Consider the following 16,238-nt stretch of genomic DNA (forward strand, 5'->3'; position numbering starts at 1 on the left):
CTGTCATTACTTTTCTGTCTCTCTTGAGGCTCTTCTTTCTCAGTCTGTCTCTTATATATTAGCTTTCTTCTATGTTCCAGTTTCAACTTTCTTTGCCTCTCACCCTGTATATTTTTTTTTCTAGGCAATCCTATTTACTCTCCCACGTTGAACTACCAGATATAGGCCCTAGTGATTGCTCCACGTCTTATGTCTCTAGAGCACACCTTCCTTCTGCATGTGCAAGCATTTATTGGATATCAGTTGGGACACCTCAAACACACACACCACATCATTTGACCTCTAGATCTTCTTTTACCATTTCACTGAATGGTGTCATCATCTTCCTAATTGCCCAAGCCATAAATGTCAACATTATTCCAAGGTCTTGAGCTTTCCTTTACCCTCCTTCCATCCCTATATACAGTCTTGCAGTTCTTAGAATATCTAATGTCTTTGAACAAATTATTTTCTTTGCCTAGAACATTCCCTTGGCTAATTCCTACTTCTACAGGGAGATGGTACAGTGTGATGGACAAGAAGGTAAACTTTGAGGTCAGAATACCTGGATTCATATTGCTTTGCTACTTCTAAGTTACTTTACGTGAAAAGTGTTCCTTGACAGTTCCACTCATCTCCCCCCAACAAAAATAAAATTCTACACTCCATTAAATGTCTCGATACTGTGTTCTTAGACACTTTTTTTATGCTACCCTTGTTATTGTACTTATTCCTTTATATTATAATTGCTTGTTTCCTTTCCTGTCTTTTGTATTATACTGTCAACTCCCTGAGGGAAGAAACTTAATTTCTGCACTGTATTATGAATACACAACCCAGCACCTGGTGTGTTAATTTATTAGTTCAACAAATATTTATTGAGCATACTTATCTCCACTGACCAAAGTGCAAGGTTTACAACAGTGCATAAAAAAGACCAGGTTAGGTCTTTTTTTAATACTTGAATAACACAGGATTTAAATACTTAAATAGACCTTTTAAGTATTTAGGTACTTAAGTAAGACCAGGATAGATAGTATATCTATCCCAGTGCATAAAATAAAACAGGTTGCTGCTCTTATCAGACTTATTTTCTAAAGGAGGAAGCAAGCAACAGATAGAAATGAACTAATAAAGATTGGGCTAAGTATTAAAGAGGAATCTATGGAAAGAGCCAAGGAGAAAGGTCCTACTAGAGGGAAAATCAAGTACGAAGTTCTGAGGTGGAATGGCACTTGGAAAGGGGGCACTCAATGAATGCATAAATAAAGGTGGGAAAACTAAGAAGCAGAGAAGTGACTTGTCTGCCATGATTGACAAGTAATGGAACCTAGATCCCCTGTGTCCAATGTGGCACTCTTTTCAGTGAGTCACATTACCTCAACATTTAGCAGAAATGGATAATCTCAGCAAAAGCATGTATGATTACTGAAAATAAAGTGAAATGCAAAACTTGTTAGAGTTCAGAGTTTTAAAAAGAAAATTGTCATTAGAGAAAAAAGTCAATGTAAATAATAGAGAAAGAAGTCTAAGAGTATAAAATACTACTTTTGAATTCTGACAGATTAGGTAAGTACACACTGGAATTCGAGAGATTTTGAAATGAAGTAGAGAAACTTAATTAAGCATTGTGTGACAGGCATTGTGGTATGTGACTAGGATATTATCCCTGCATTGAATATTTACATTTTCTTTTTTAAAAATATTTTATTTATTTATTTGAGAGAGAGAATGAGATAGAGAGAGCATGAGAGGGGGGAGGGTCAGAGGGAGAAGCAGATTCCCTGCTCAGCAGGGAGCCCGATGCGGGACTCGATCCTGGGACTCCAGGATCATGACCTGAGCTGAAAGCAGTCGCTTAACCAACTGAGCCACCCAGGCACCTGAATATTTACATTTTCCATGGAAGAGATTAATCTAAATAGCTTGAGAATTTAAAATTAATAACTTTAATTTAATAGGAATTGATTTTTGTAGATTTTAAATCTGTATGTGAATGTATTATTAAAAATCATTTGGTCTAGTACAAGTGCTGAGAAAATTGTCAGTATTCATTAACAGGAGGTGAGATATGAAAAAATACTTTGGGTTTTTGGTCTTTGTAAAAAATTATCCTTTTAATTTATCAAGTATGTATACTTTATTGTGTAATTCATTTTTACATTTTTATCAGATAATTGACATAGGGGAGAGTATATCTATCCCAGATGAATTTACTGAAGAAGAAAAGCGTTCTGGAGATTGGTGGAGGCGTTTGGTGGCAGGAGGTATAGCTGGGGCAGTTGCAAGGACATGCACAGCATCTTTTGACCACTTGAAAGTCATGATGCAGGTAGTTTGCACACTTGACTCCTTAAAGTCACTTGAAAAACCCTTGACAATTTTCAAAAAGAAGTGTTTTGGCACCTTTCATACTATTTCTCATTATAATTTCACATTTTTCTGAAAATGCAAATTTTCTTATTTTCAATATTAAGAAGATTTTTAAATTTTCTTAAAGATGCTTGTGTGCTATTTAAATTAATTTTTATTCGAAATAATAATAATAGGACACTCTATTAGAAGTTTTTTCAGAAATAGAACTAAAAATATCAAAGAAGTGGTAAGACACCATTAGTCTTATTTATTGATTATCCCTAGACCCTGGCACCTACATAATAGCATGGTTCTATTGTACTATTTAAGTATTAAGCCATATTTCTAAGAATTGGCAAATAAGTTACTTAGAGTGTGCTATTGATTGATACCTCACTAGAGGTATTGGTGTCTAATTATCTTTATTCTTCTAAGTGATGGATTGTTAATAGTAGTTTCAATAGTGCATAGTTTAATCTGTTAACTGTCGTAATTAAAATTTAATATTTGCTGAATACTTTCTTTACAAAGATACAAAAATTAATAATTCACAATCTAGTGAGTTTAGATTTATAATTAAACTTATATACGGAGGTGTTTTATTCTTTTTTTTTTTGGTAACATTGGTGACATTTGGTAATGGATTTTTCAAATTTTTAAAAAAAATATTTTTATTTATTTATTTAACAGAGAGAGAGAGCACAAGTAGGCAGAGCGGCAAACAGAGGGAGAGGGAGAAGCAGGCTTTCTGCTGAGCAGGGAGCCCCATGCGGGGCTCGATCCCAGGACCCTGGAATCATGACCTGAGCCAAGGGCAGCCGCTTAACCAACTGAGCCACCCAGGCGCCCCTTGGTAATGGATTATTAATAGTTTTTTTGGTTGTTGTCTGATCTTATTTATTTGTTACTCTTAAAAAATCTTACTTCTGACAGACTCAGATGTAGAAGTAGGAGCTCTCAGAGGTGATAGTCTCCATCTCTTGACAATCTGTTCCTGATGTTCTCCTTTGGCTTCCTTCCTTCTCTTGGCCAAAGTTTAGCATGTTCTGTGGACTCTTGCTTATTTTTCTTAGTATGCTGTTTCTTCATAGGCATTGTTTGTGTTGTAGAGCACATGGAGCAATGAGATGCTGAATGCTGGGCACTTGGGTCCTGGGTGTCGTGCCCTCCTTGTTTACAGGTTTTCTGACAATGTATCTGTGGGCATCATCTTCTGCAGAGAGATTGAAAAGTTTGCAGACCCTGCTAGCTCTTGTGGGCACCAGGTGATGAGGCACAATAGGGTCAGCCTAGGAATATCTTTCTCCTGCTTTTTTATAATTACCAAGTTGTGAACACTCAGGTCTGCATCCACAATGCAACCCTGAACAGATTTGGGCTTTCTTTCTCCAGATCTCCTGTATCTATAGAAGCAATGCCCCATACTCAGTAGCAGTTCTCACTTTATGAATAATTTATATATTGTTTTTTGGTTTTGTGATTAACAGTATAGCATGTTTTCATGTTATTTCAAATATTTTTCAAATATTTCAATTATTTGTGTATTCTTCAAAAACAAGTTTTAATGACTATTATTTCAAGTGGATGTGTCATATTAATTTTTTAAATTATTTTTTCCTATTCTTGGACATGTAGGTGGTTTTTAAAACTCTTAAAATTATAATTCATAATAGTTCATAATGATGAATATCATTGATTATGAGTTTTTTTCATATTTAGGATTATTTATTTAGAAAGATTTCCTAGAAGTTAAGTAATGATATGAACATTTTTAAGGCTTTGTGTGTGTGTGTGTGTGTGTGTGTGTGTGTGTGTGTGCATGTGTGTATACTGTTAAATTCTTTTCCAGACTTTTTCTTCCCACAGGAGATGAAAATGCCCATTTCACCTTGCTCTCCCATTATTATCCTGTTACATTATAGACAGGAGGGTATTTTACTAATGTTCTAATTTTCACTTTCTTAAAAAGGACATATTCTTATTATAAAATAATACATTAGAAAAATGGGATGATGCAGAAAAGTAGAATGGAAGACATTAAAATGACCTGTAATCCTTGTGTATTAGTTTGCCAGGGATGTTATAACAAAATTTCACAAACTGACTGGCCTACACAACAGAAGTTTATTGTCTCACAGTTTTGAAGTCTAGAAGTCTGACATCAAGGTGTCTGTGTGGTTCGTTCCTTCTGAGAGCAGTGAGGAAAGGATCTGTTCCAGGTCTCTCTCCTTGGCTTGTAGATGGCTGTCTTTTCTCTGTGTCTCTTCATGTTGTCTTCCGTCTGTACATGTCTCTGTGTCCAAATTTCCCCTTTTTATAAGGACACTAATTATATTAGTTTTTAGGGACACTTTAAGACCTTACTTTAACTTGATTATCTCTATAAAGACCCTATCTTCAAATAAGGTCACATTCTGAGGCATTAAGACTTCAACATATAAATTTTGGGGAGACTAATTTCAACCCATAACACCTTGCTACCCAGAAGTATCCGCTACTGAAAGTTTGATATATTTTCACCCATTCCTTTTTCAGTGCATATTTCAGTGTACTCTGTAATAATCTAGCAGCAACAACACATTTTTTGTATGCAAAAATTCTCTGATAAGTCATTCCTGTTTTCTTTAAGTTGCTCTCTTTGATGTATGAGATTAACGTATGTATTTGGGGACAACAAAAAATTAATACATCAATTTTATATGTCTCTAAAGGACAGTGAAAATGGTGTTGAAGTTCACAGATTTCTACATTTATGTATCATTATTTTATTAGCAATAATAACATCAATGCTATATTATGAGCAAAAAATTTAAAAATAAATTTCCTGTACATTTCTAGGTTCATAGTTTAAAGTCAAGGAGAATGAGATTGATTGGTGGATTTGAGCAGATGTTAAAAGAAGGAGGAATTCATTCTCTTCGGTGGGGAAATGGTGTAAATGTTTTTAAAATTGCACCTGAGACAGCTCTCAAGATTGGGGCCTATGGAATTTTATGATAAAGATCAGATTTTAAATTTTATTTAAAAAATTTGGACTTTAATGAGAGAGAAAACTGGAATGTGTACAGCAATAGATACCATTGTAAATACAGGCATACCGGGAAGATATTGTGGGTTTGGTTCATTGCACTTTATCAGCACGATAAAGTGAGTCAAATGAATTTTTGGTTTCCCAGTGCATATAAAAGTTATGTTTACGCTATACTGTAGTCTATTCAGTGTGTGATAGCGTTATGTCTAAAAAAACTATATATATACTCTAATTAAAAATGCTTTATTGCTAAAAATGCTAAGCATCATCTGAGCTTTCAGTGAGTTGTAATCTTTTTGCTGGTGCAGGGTCTTCCCTGGATGTTGAGGATTGCTGACTGAGCAGGGTGGCAGTTGCTGAGAGCTGGAGTGGCTCTGGCAATTTCTTGAAATAAGACAACAATGAAATTTGCCTCATTGGTTAACTCTTCCTTTCACAAACAATTTCTCCATAGCATGTGATGCTGTTTGTTAGCACTTTACCCACAGCAGAACTTCTTTCAAAATTGGAGTCAGTCCTCTCAAATGCTGCCACTGCTTTATCAACTAAGTGTATGTAATAGTCTAAATCCTTTGTTGTCATTTCAACAGTCTTCACAGCATCTTCACCAAAATTAGATTCCATCTCAAGAAACCGCTTGTTTTTGCTCATCCATCAGAAGAAACTCTTTATCCATTGAAGTTTTATCATGAGATTGCAGCAACGCTGTCCCATCTTCAGGCTCCACTTCTAATTCTAGTTCTCTTACTGTTTCCATGACACCTGCAGCAACTGTCTCCACTGAAGTCTGGAACCCCTTCTTCCCAACTCCTGTTAATGTTGATATTTTGACCTCTTCCCATGAATCATGAATGTTCTTAATGACATCTAGAATGGTGAATCCTTTCCCAAAGGTTTTCAATTTACTTTGTGCAGATTCCTCAGAGGTATCTATGGTAGCTGTAGTTCCATGGCAACGACCCCTGCTGTCAACCCTAAGAACAGTCATCTTTGGGTCCTTCAACAAGGACTCCCTTCTTATCTTAGAAACATAGTCTACTAGAAGGTTCTCCTCATGATAAACTCCATTGTAGTGTTTCCACCTTCCTGAGTCTGCTTATCCCTTCCTCAACAATCTGTCAAGACTTCGGCATTACCACCTTGCTTGCTATCAGCCAGAGTTGTGTCCAAGCTTTAAAGAGCAATTCCTGCAGCATATTAGGATAGGTTTTGGGAGTCCTGTATCATGGGAGAGTGCTCCACATCAATAAAGTCTTCCCTATCCAGCATTATATTCCATCCCTCAGATCCCCACCATTAGTACTCTTGTGACCCACTCTCACACTGTTCCCCCAATTCCTTCCAGTCCATAATAGCCAGGTCCTTGGGCTGAGGACTGACCCTATATAAATTATTGGCTGGGAGGCAGTCAGAGGAGGTGATGGGTAGGCAGGTTGTGAGGAGAGCAAACATCCTATTGGTAGGCATCTGCCTCTTTGAGGCCTTTATGTGCATGGCCTTGGTGCAAAGAGAAGCTGCTCTGCTCTAGCAGTGGGAAGGGGACAACTTTTTGCCAAATTGGAGGGTGCTTGTGAATTTAAGGGCTCAGATTTCTCAGGCATATACACCCAGATGTTCCCATCCCATGTGTCAGGATCCTACTCCTTCCCAGTGAGGGGCCTCACTTTAGCATAGGAGACCTTTTGAGGCTCTATGTTGTTTCCTTAGTGACTCTGTTACCTTTACATTTCTATCGTGGGCCTGATTTTTAACAGTCTATGAGGATCTCTAAATGCTGCTATGAAGGCATCATAGTGTTCTTAATATGCTTTAAGGTGATAGTTAGATGACTTAACCTTGACATTGTCTTCCTTCCAAGTTTCTAAGATAGTGAATTAGAATCAGCCAACTCCACAATCCTTATAATTGTCCCCATGCTGTTCAAGTATTAGGGCAACTGCATAATGTAGTGCTTTCCTGTCTACCAGTACTTTATCCCAAGCCACTATGCCTATGAATCTTAATAATTGTAATTCCATAACATACCATAGATTTTCATCATCCCATTTACCAACACAGATCCCATTGTTGTCAAGTGACTGGTGAGTGATCCAGTTCTAACAACATCAGCAGGCCTACTTTCTAGGACCACTTTTCAAAGAACCAGCTTTTGATTTTGTTGATTTTCTCTATTGATTTCCTATTTTTAATTTCATTGATTTCTGTTCTAATTCTTGTTATATCTTTTCTTCTGCTACTTTGGATTTAATTTGCTCTTCTTTTTCTAGTTTTCTGAGGTAGAAACAGATTACTATTTTTAGATCTTTCTTCTTTTTAAATATATGTATTCAGTGCTATGTATTTCCTTCTAAGTACTACTTCCCACTCCTTTTGATAAATTGTGTCTTCATTTTCATTTAGCTCAAAATATTTTTAAATTTCTCTTGAGATTTCTTCTTTGACATTTAGAAGTGTGTTTTTAAATCTCCACATATTTTGGTATTTTAAAAGATTATCTTTCTGTTATTGATTTCTAATTTTATTCCATTGTGGTCTCAGAGCACCCATTGTATGCTTTCCATTCCTTTAACTTTGCTAAGATGTGTTATGGCCCAGAATGTGGTTTTTCTTGGGGAATGTTCCATGTGAGCTTGAGAAGAATGTGTACTCTGCTATTGTTGGATGAAATAGTCTGTGGATGTCAGTTATATACAGTTGATTGATGGTGGTGTTGAGTTCAGCTATGTCATTACTGATTTTTTTTTTTTTTTTGCTGTATCTGTCCATTTCTAATAGAGGATGCTGAAATCTCCAGCTATGATAGTGGATTCATCCATTTCTTTTTAAGATTTTATTTATATATTTGAGAGAGAGAGAGTGAAAGAAAGAGAGCACAAGTGGGGTGAGGGGCAGAGGGAGAAGCAGATTCTCTGCTGAGAGGGGAGCCCAATTGCGGGTCTTGATCCTGGGACTTCTGGTTCATGAGCTGAGCCGAAGGCAGACACTTAATGGACTGAGCCACCCAGGTGCCCCTGGATTCATCTATTTCTCTTTGTACTTCTATCAGTTTTGGCCTCATGTAGTTTGATGCTCTGTTGTAAGGCACGTATGTGCTAAGGATTGTTATATCTTCTTAGATAATTAACCCCTTTATCAGTATGTAATGCCTTCTTCATCCCTGGTAACTTTCCTTGGTCTGAAGTCTGCTCTGTCTGAATTTAATATAGCTACTCACACTTTCTTTTGATTAGTGTTAATATGATATATTTTTCTCCAGTCGTTTACATTTAATCTATACATGTCTTAGTATCTAAAGTGGGTTTCTTATAAATAACGTATAGTTGAGTGTTGTTTTTTGAGCCACTGTGACAATCTCTGGCTTTTAATTGGTGCATAGAACCACTTTTGAAGTAATACCAATAGTTTTGCTTTGGATTCCCCCCAAAGTTTATTTGTGAAGAAGCAGGAGTGAGGAAGCAGGGACAGTGAGACACAGAAGAAAGAAAAGCCAATACAGGGGTACATAAGTGGGGTTTCAGCTATATGCAGTAGGGGCTTGATTCTGAGGGAACTTCTAGGAAGTGTACACAATAGTTCCCAGAATTATCTGTCTGAAGGAAGAGAGCTGAGCTACTTATCTACCAGTTTCTGTCCCATATTGTATGAAGATTGCTTTTAGGACTTTAACTTCCCCAGACTTCTGGGGTGGACAGGCTCCCACAGCTTCAGAGAAGGCCCTGAGGCAGAAAAGCAGAGAGATGAGAGGCTTTTGCTTTTGATGGGTTTCTGTCAGTGAAGTGAGTCTGTGAGTCTGCACAGAACTGCCCAGATGTGATGTGGGGCTCTGGAAGAGTCTGCCATGGCCAGAGAAAGCCTGCTTAGATTTGGAGCCTGAGAGTTGCTTTAGAGATCAATGGAACATAGCGTTTTGTAGGCTTTGCTTTTGAGTTTTCTAGCATACAATTCTTTCCAAAACTTCTTACACTTCTTCTCTGTTTCCAGTCAATACCATGTGGAGTAACCATATCTAAAAATCTCTTCTCTGATATTTTATTTTCCAGTTCCTGTGCTTAGTCATTCCCCTTCTCTCTCATTTCTATAGTGGGCTACATTGATGTCAAATGAAACAATAGGCTGAAATTGGATGACAACATCTGATTTTGGCAGCTAGGCAAGCTCTTTAGGACATCTAATTTCCTTCTTTTGGGGTACAGAACAGGTGGCTTTTCCTACTTGGAAGCCCGCCATTCTTGACTACCAAACCAGGCTAAGAAAACTCCCTTAGCAGAGCTCCATTTCCATCCATTTCTGCTTGCAAATTGGCTTTGGAGAAGGCCCTAAGGCTGAAAAGCTGAGAGATGCATCAGGTCATGTGTTAATAGATCTTGCTAAAAGCAGCAAGGAGTGGGCAACACTGACCAACATTTTGAGATTTTACAATCAGTTTTCCTAGAACTTCAGGCTCAGAAAGCACATGATCTACCTTCCAAATTATCACAGCAGGCAGTTTTATCAAGCATTTTCACAAAGCATTGAAAAGATCATCATCTTCTCAGACTGCAATATCTGTGTCCTAACAATAAAGCCAGTGTCACATATTTTAGGTTTTAGTTTGTAGTACTCTACATCTAGTAATGACTTCCTGTTCTTGTTGGGGTTCACCCTAAGCTGTTAAACAGATTCCAAAATACAGTAGCTTAAATGAGATAGAGGCCAGTGGTCCAGGGCTAGTGGTACAGCTACATGGCTTCAGAGGTTGCTTCCATTGTTGCCATTCCTCAGATGGAGGAAAGAGGAGTCCGGGACAGGCCTCTTTAAGGAGATGTCAGAATTTGCATACTCAACTTCCCTTCATATCTCATTGGCCAAAATTAGTCACTTAGCCACACAACCTAGCTGCGAGAAAGAAGAGGGAAATGTGGTTTGCAGCTGTGTCAGCTCTGATACTAAAAGGAAGAAGATAGTGGGTACATGAACATATAGCAGTCTCTCATATTAACTGAATCAATCACACTTTTTGATGGGGAATTACTGATTTGAGAACTAGAGTTAGTTTATAGAGAATAGCTGAATTATATTGGTGATAGGCCTCTAGAAAAGGCAAACAGGAAAACATCTTGCCTAGGAGGTAACAAGGTAATCAGTTTGCTGAGGCTCTCTTGGATCCTAAGTGAGTTTCCAATTTCAATCTCCATGAAACTTGACTTACTTTAGCTCCTGTGAAGCCTGACCTTTATGCTGATATTTGTTTCCTTATTTCTACATGTGTTATTACAATAACCTCCCTGCTACTTAAGCTAACCAGAGTAACCCCTTGTTCCTTATAAGGGAAAGAGCCTCTCACATTTTTACTATTCTTGATTATCTTGTAAACAAATATATTAAGTTCTTGATTATCCTGTAACCAAATAATTTTAAATACTGTGCTTATGTAAGGCAGGGCGTGAAAAAGAGATAGCAGACACAATCCCTGCCTCCTTTTTGTCATTTGCATGCTTTTTATGAAATAGTACATTCATGAGTATGCTTAAGTGATTTAATGTTGCTAACTCATTCTGGGGAGGGCGGGGGAGAAAAAGGAAAGAGGAGGCCGAATAGAGAAGTCTTACTATCTTAGACAACTAATTGCATAAAAATTAAAATCAAGTATTCCTCTAGAGGTTAATGTCAGGTATCTGGAATACTTTTTCAAATAATGTTATACTACTAATTAATGTTATAAGCTTAGAAAAAGTAATATTTTTCTAAAAATATTCTATTTCAGTAATATTATACATTTCAATACTTTTATTTGTACAGTGTAAGAAATGGCTTAGTTTTGACGGTGCTAATGTAGGAATTATTGAGAGATTTATATCTGGCTCATTTGCTGGTGCAACTGCCCAGACCTGTATTTATCCCATGGAGGTATGTATTATTATAAAATTTTAAGTAAAGTAATGCTTTCAATACAAAGTATAACTTTGTAAAAATACTTATTTATTTGAGAGAGAGTGAGAGATTGTGTGTGTGCAAGCCAGGGTGAGGGGTAGCAGGGGGAAGGGCAGAGGGAGAGGGAGAAGGAGAGAAGCAGATTCCCTGCTGATCTGGACTTCACTCTGGGCTCAATCTCACAACTCTGAGATCATGACCTGAGCCAAAATCAAGAGTTGGATGCCCAACTTACTGAGCCACCCAGGTGCCCCACAAATTATAACTTTTAAAGTAAATGAAAGGAGATCAGGATTTTGTACAATAAACAGCTTTATAGCTACAGGATTTAAATCTTATACCAAGAGTTATTTGGCCCTAGTAAATGTTTTCTTTTGTTTGTTTGTTTGTTTAGGATCAAAGTAGTATTGTAGATGTATCAAGAAGATAAAAAAAATCATTGCTTGCTTGCTTAATTGATAGAATCACTTAATCATTAATCAAATCAAATCTGTATTGTACAACCACTAAGTTTAAGGTATTTTTTAGATGCAGAGGCAAATCAGATAGGCATTTTGGTCATGAAACTTATAGTTCAGATGGGGAGATAAAACATGTACATCAATAATGATGATCCAAAATAGAAAATATGAATTCTAGAAGAGAGGTCAATATGAAGTGCTATGGAAATTCAGAGGGGAGAAATTATTGCCAGTTAGGGGTTTCATGAAAGACATGAATAGAATATGTGAGTTTGGCTTAGATTTTGGACATTTAGAGATAATGAAGAAAGGCATTTTAGGTGGAAATAATGACTTAAGCAAAGGAATGGAGGCAAAAGAGCAGATATTTAGGTTTGGACTGGATAATACCATGGATAATGAGTTGGGGCCAGATCAGAAAGGCTCTTGAATGCAGTGTAAGAAATATAATTTCAATTTCTTAAAAAAATAAGAAGCCATTAAACACTTTGGAACCTGAAATATAATCTTGGTAAAGTCTTAGAGTGAGAGGGACTAGAGAAATTAGATGACTACATACAAGAGATTGCCGTCATTCAGGGAAGTGACAGTAAAGGCTGGAAACATGACACTGACTAGAGGAACCTGACTCCTTTAAAGCTGTCTTGAGAACTGACAGCCTGAGAAGTGGAAAGTGGGAGAGAGGGAAAGGAAGGAGGTGAAACTCTGTCTGGGTTGTGTGCCTGAGTGTTGAGGAGAGTTACGGCAGAGTTACATCTCTAACAGAGTTCGAGAGTGGTGGGAGTGGCCCAGACTGTGAGAAGATGTGGAGTTCAGGTTTGTACGTATTTAATTTGACTTGTTGGTGGACAACCAAGTTACGATTTTCAGCAGGCAGTTGCAAATGTGATACTGCGATTTGAGAGGTTTCAAGTCTTGATGTGTCATCTGCAAAGAAGTGCTAAAGTCATGAGATTACTTAGAAAAAAAAGTAGTGTTTTTTGTTTGTTTGTTTGTTTTGTTTTTTAATACTGAGAAGAAAATTTTTGAGAAGACCTTAATTTAGGGAGTAAGTGGGAAAAAAACCTGCCAGGGAAGTAGACAGAAAAGATTTACTTGGGTAAGAAGGGAGTTGAGTACACTACCCTGGGGAGGGCAGAGAGTTTTGAGAATGGGATTATCCAAAGTGTGGGGTGCTGCACAGAAGTTCTTAAAACAAAGCCTTCCAACTGATGACTCAGAGGCAGCTCCATCAAGATACACAGTTTGCCCAATCAAGAAAAGTTCATGCTTTTTTTTTTTTTTTTTTTGGTCTTGGCTGTTTTGGAGAGCCATTTCTCCAAGTATTTATAGGAATCCCTTAAGTTAAATTAATGAAAATTAAGAGGACAAGGAGTGAGGTTCTATTAGGAGAATTGCACAGGAATGTTGATCACAGACAGACTACTGAAGTCTACTATTGCCTTCATAGCTCCTGTTATGTTACTATTTTAAGAGCATGTTTCATCATATTAAATGATTATAGTTATTCCGCCTCACTGTTACAATAGTTCCCACAGTATGTATTTTAAGTATATACTGAATGTTATTTTTCATATTGCTTGTTCACTTTAACATGACCATATGTATATATATATATATATATATATTTTAACTTGGAATTTGGCTGTAGTTGCTTTATTTTGAAGCAATAATGTTATTTCAAATGAGTTTGTTTTAGAATATGTTGCCTTATAGCACCTTAAATGAGTTTGAGCAGATGTTATCAGTCAAAACCACAGTGATTAATTGCATTTTCTTGTTTAAATAATTTGTAAAAACTGTACTGTGTTAGCTCTTCATAGTTAAAAGCCAATTAGAGAGAAGCTAAAATTATATTTAAGATTGCTTTCTTTTTTGATTTCTATGATAATTAGTAAGCATTGTATATAATGGAGTTTAGTGTATTCCTAGATGAGTTGAGTGAATCTGATCAATATATTTTTATAATATTCTTCACATTTAGGTTCTAAAGACCAGACTGGCTCTAGGTAAAACTGGAGAGTATTCAGGGTTCATTGATTGTGGCCAGAAGCTTCTGAAACAAGAAGGTGTTAGAACCTTTTTCAAAGGTTATATTCCTAACTTGCTAGGTATTCTACCTTATGCAGGCATAGATTTTGCTGTTTATGAGGTGAGTTTATTCTCATAATATGACATTATGTGTTAGATTTGAAAATTTGGTATAATAATAGTCTTCATTCTAAAAATCTAGTTGTAAATGATTTTACATGAAGTAGTTTCTGACCAAGAAGTTTGGTTGAGTTGAATGGTTTTATTTGGCTTTTCATTTTATATGTTAGTTGTCTAGTATTCTAATAATAACTTTTTGTTTGGTGTTTTTTGTGAATTAGGTTTTACTGATAATATTTATAAACTTATATGCTGTTATAGTGGTTCTCAACTTTGGATGGATATCAGAATCACCTGTATGTAGATCTTTAAAAAATAAGACTCTTGGGCTACCTCACCCTCTTCCCCCCGCCCCCCCCCCCTTCCATACTCACTCTTTCTCTCTCTCTCTAAAATAATAAATAAATAAATTAAAAAAAAAGAGAGATTCTTGGGATACAACCAAGAGATTCTGATTTGATTATTCTGGGAGGAGGCCTGGGATTTAGGTTTTTTACTCTCTAGAAAAATCTGATGTACAGTTAAGATTGAGAAAGCTGAGATGTTGTGGCCCAGTTGTGAAAATGAGAATTGGCTGGAGGAGTCCTTGGGGGCTACTGGGGGAGAGGCAGCATGGAGATAGGGCAAATATCCTAATAGTGTAGTGCTTGTTGATCAGGCAGGATTCCGAGTTATTCCCCTTCTCGCCAATCATTTCATTTTTATGATCATACATATGTTTTAGGCAGACTATTGTAACAATATATACCATTTGGTCATAAAGAACCAGGTGAGAGTATGTGACTAGTATCACTTAAACTCATTCTCCGTGCAAGAAGGACAGCTCTCCAGCCACAGGTCCAATGGTATTTTTGGCAAGTGGTACCACAATCCTAGGAAAGATAGCCAATTTTGTTTAGCACTAAAAATGCATATATCTTTTATAGATGTTTAAAGTATTGAACAATATAGTATGTATTTCTTTTCTCCTTTTTTGCCTGCTTCTGTGGTCTTATTAAAATAAATTCATTGCTGCTGTTTATGTTGGGCTCCCTCCATTCTTTTATTTCTGCAGTTCAGTATCTTTTGCTTTCTTACCAGAGTAAGAGTGACGTTACACATTTCTCTTTTTTTTTGTTGCATGACTAATAAGTGCACTGAGTAAAGACATTTTGAAATATATTTTTTCAAAAGCATCAAATTATATATTTCACAATTACCTCAATATATAATGGTAAAGCTGTATCCTTTGATAAATGAACAGTTCTAAAAGCACTTAGTGATCTTTTAAACCCACTACTTTAAAATAATTTCCTCTAGCCACTTTTATTCAAGGAAAAGCAAATTTGGAAAGATGACTCTCTCTTAAATGTTCAGAAAATGTGGTTTTGTTAACCTAGAGTGGATTATGGAGTCTTCTCTACATTATTCTGTTAATCCCTTTGAGAATCTCCAGAATTTTGCTTGGGTCTTTGAATGACATTACAAACCAAAACAACTAGGCAAAATAGAACAAACAAAACCAAACTAAACAAAAGCACACCAAGAGATGCAAAACATAGGAGAACTCAAACTGAGGTTGTCTGAATACATTTTTTTTTAAAGATTTTATTTATTTATTTGACAGAGAGAGACACAGTGAGAGAGAGAGAGAGCACAAGTAGGGGGAGTGTGAGAGGGAGAAGCAGTCTCCCCACTGAGCAGGGAGCTCGATGCAGGGCGATGCAGGACTTGATCCCAGGACCCTGGAACCATGACCTGAGCCAAAGGCAGATGCTTAACGACTGAGCCACCCAGGTGCCCCGTCTGAACACATTTTTTGGAGAAAACATCTGTGTGCCCTGTCCCTGATAGGACAGTAGGCAGATAACCTCCTCTGTACATGGAGTAGGACCAATCCTCCGTAAAGATTTTGGAAAGAACAGTTATTAAAACCAAGCCATTAAGCTTGACTCTTATTTATCAGCGTTGTGACTTGATAACTTAGTTTCTCTGAATTAGTTCCTCATTTATAAAATTTATAAAGTGGAGATGACAGTATGGATTTGTGAAGTTTCTGTAGGGATTAAGTGAGAGAACGTCTATGACAATGCTCAGTGTAATTCTTGAACCAAGAAGCTACTCAATATGTTTATTGAAATTGAATGAGCAGTGAACTTCAGTCTACTTAGACTTGCATAGTGTTTAAAGGATACTTACTACTATCTTCTCTGCCAGCTGTTGAAGAATTATTGGCTAGAACATCACGTGGCAGAGTCTATAGACCCTGGGATAATAATTTTGCTGGGATGTAGTACATTGTCTCACACATGTGCTCAGATAGCCACCTTCCCACTGACCCTTATCAGAACTCGCATGCAGGTTCAAGGTGA

The 16,238-nt window shown here is 36.8% G+C and overlaps 1 protein-coding gene across 2 annotated transcripts in view; it reads left to right on the top strand.

The window, feature by feature from the left end:
• The window catches only part of LOC112824627 (mitochondrial adenyl nucleotide antiporter SLC25A24-like), a 75,141-nt gene that overhangs the window by 45,584 nt on the left and 13,319 nt on the right, over nucleotides 1–16,238 (top strand). The window contains exons 4-7 of one of the 2 annotated variants that reach the window (XM_073896213.1): nucleotides 2,153–2,311; nucleotides 11,144–11,251; nucleotides 13,721–13,888; nucleotides 16,084–16,234. In XM_073896213.1, the coding sequence (XP_073752314.1) occupies nucleotides 2,153–2,311; nucleotides 11,144–11,251; nucleotides 13,721–13,888; nucleotides 16,084–16,234 (586 nt within the window). The remainder of the gene's footprint in view (nucleotides 1–2,152; nucleotides 2,312–11,143; nucleotides 11,252–13,720; nucleotides 13,889–16,083; nucleotides 16,235–16,238) is intronic. The other variant, XM_073896215.1, reaches the window with a different exon arrangement.

This window comes from Callorhinus ursinus, unplaced genomic scaffold (assembly GCF_003265705.2).
Source record: "Callorhinus ursinus isolate GAN/ISIS: 27379988/994484 unplaced genomic scaffold, GSC_fseal_2.0 scaffold9, whole genome shotgun sequence".
In the NCBI taxonomy this organism is placed as follows: Eukaryota; Metazoa; Chordata; class Mammalia; order Carnivora; family Otariidae; genus Callorhinus; species Callorhinus ursinus.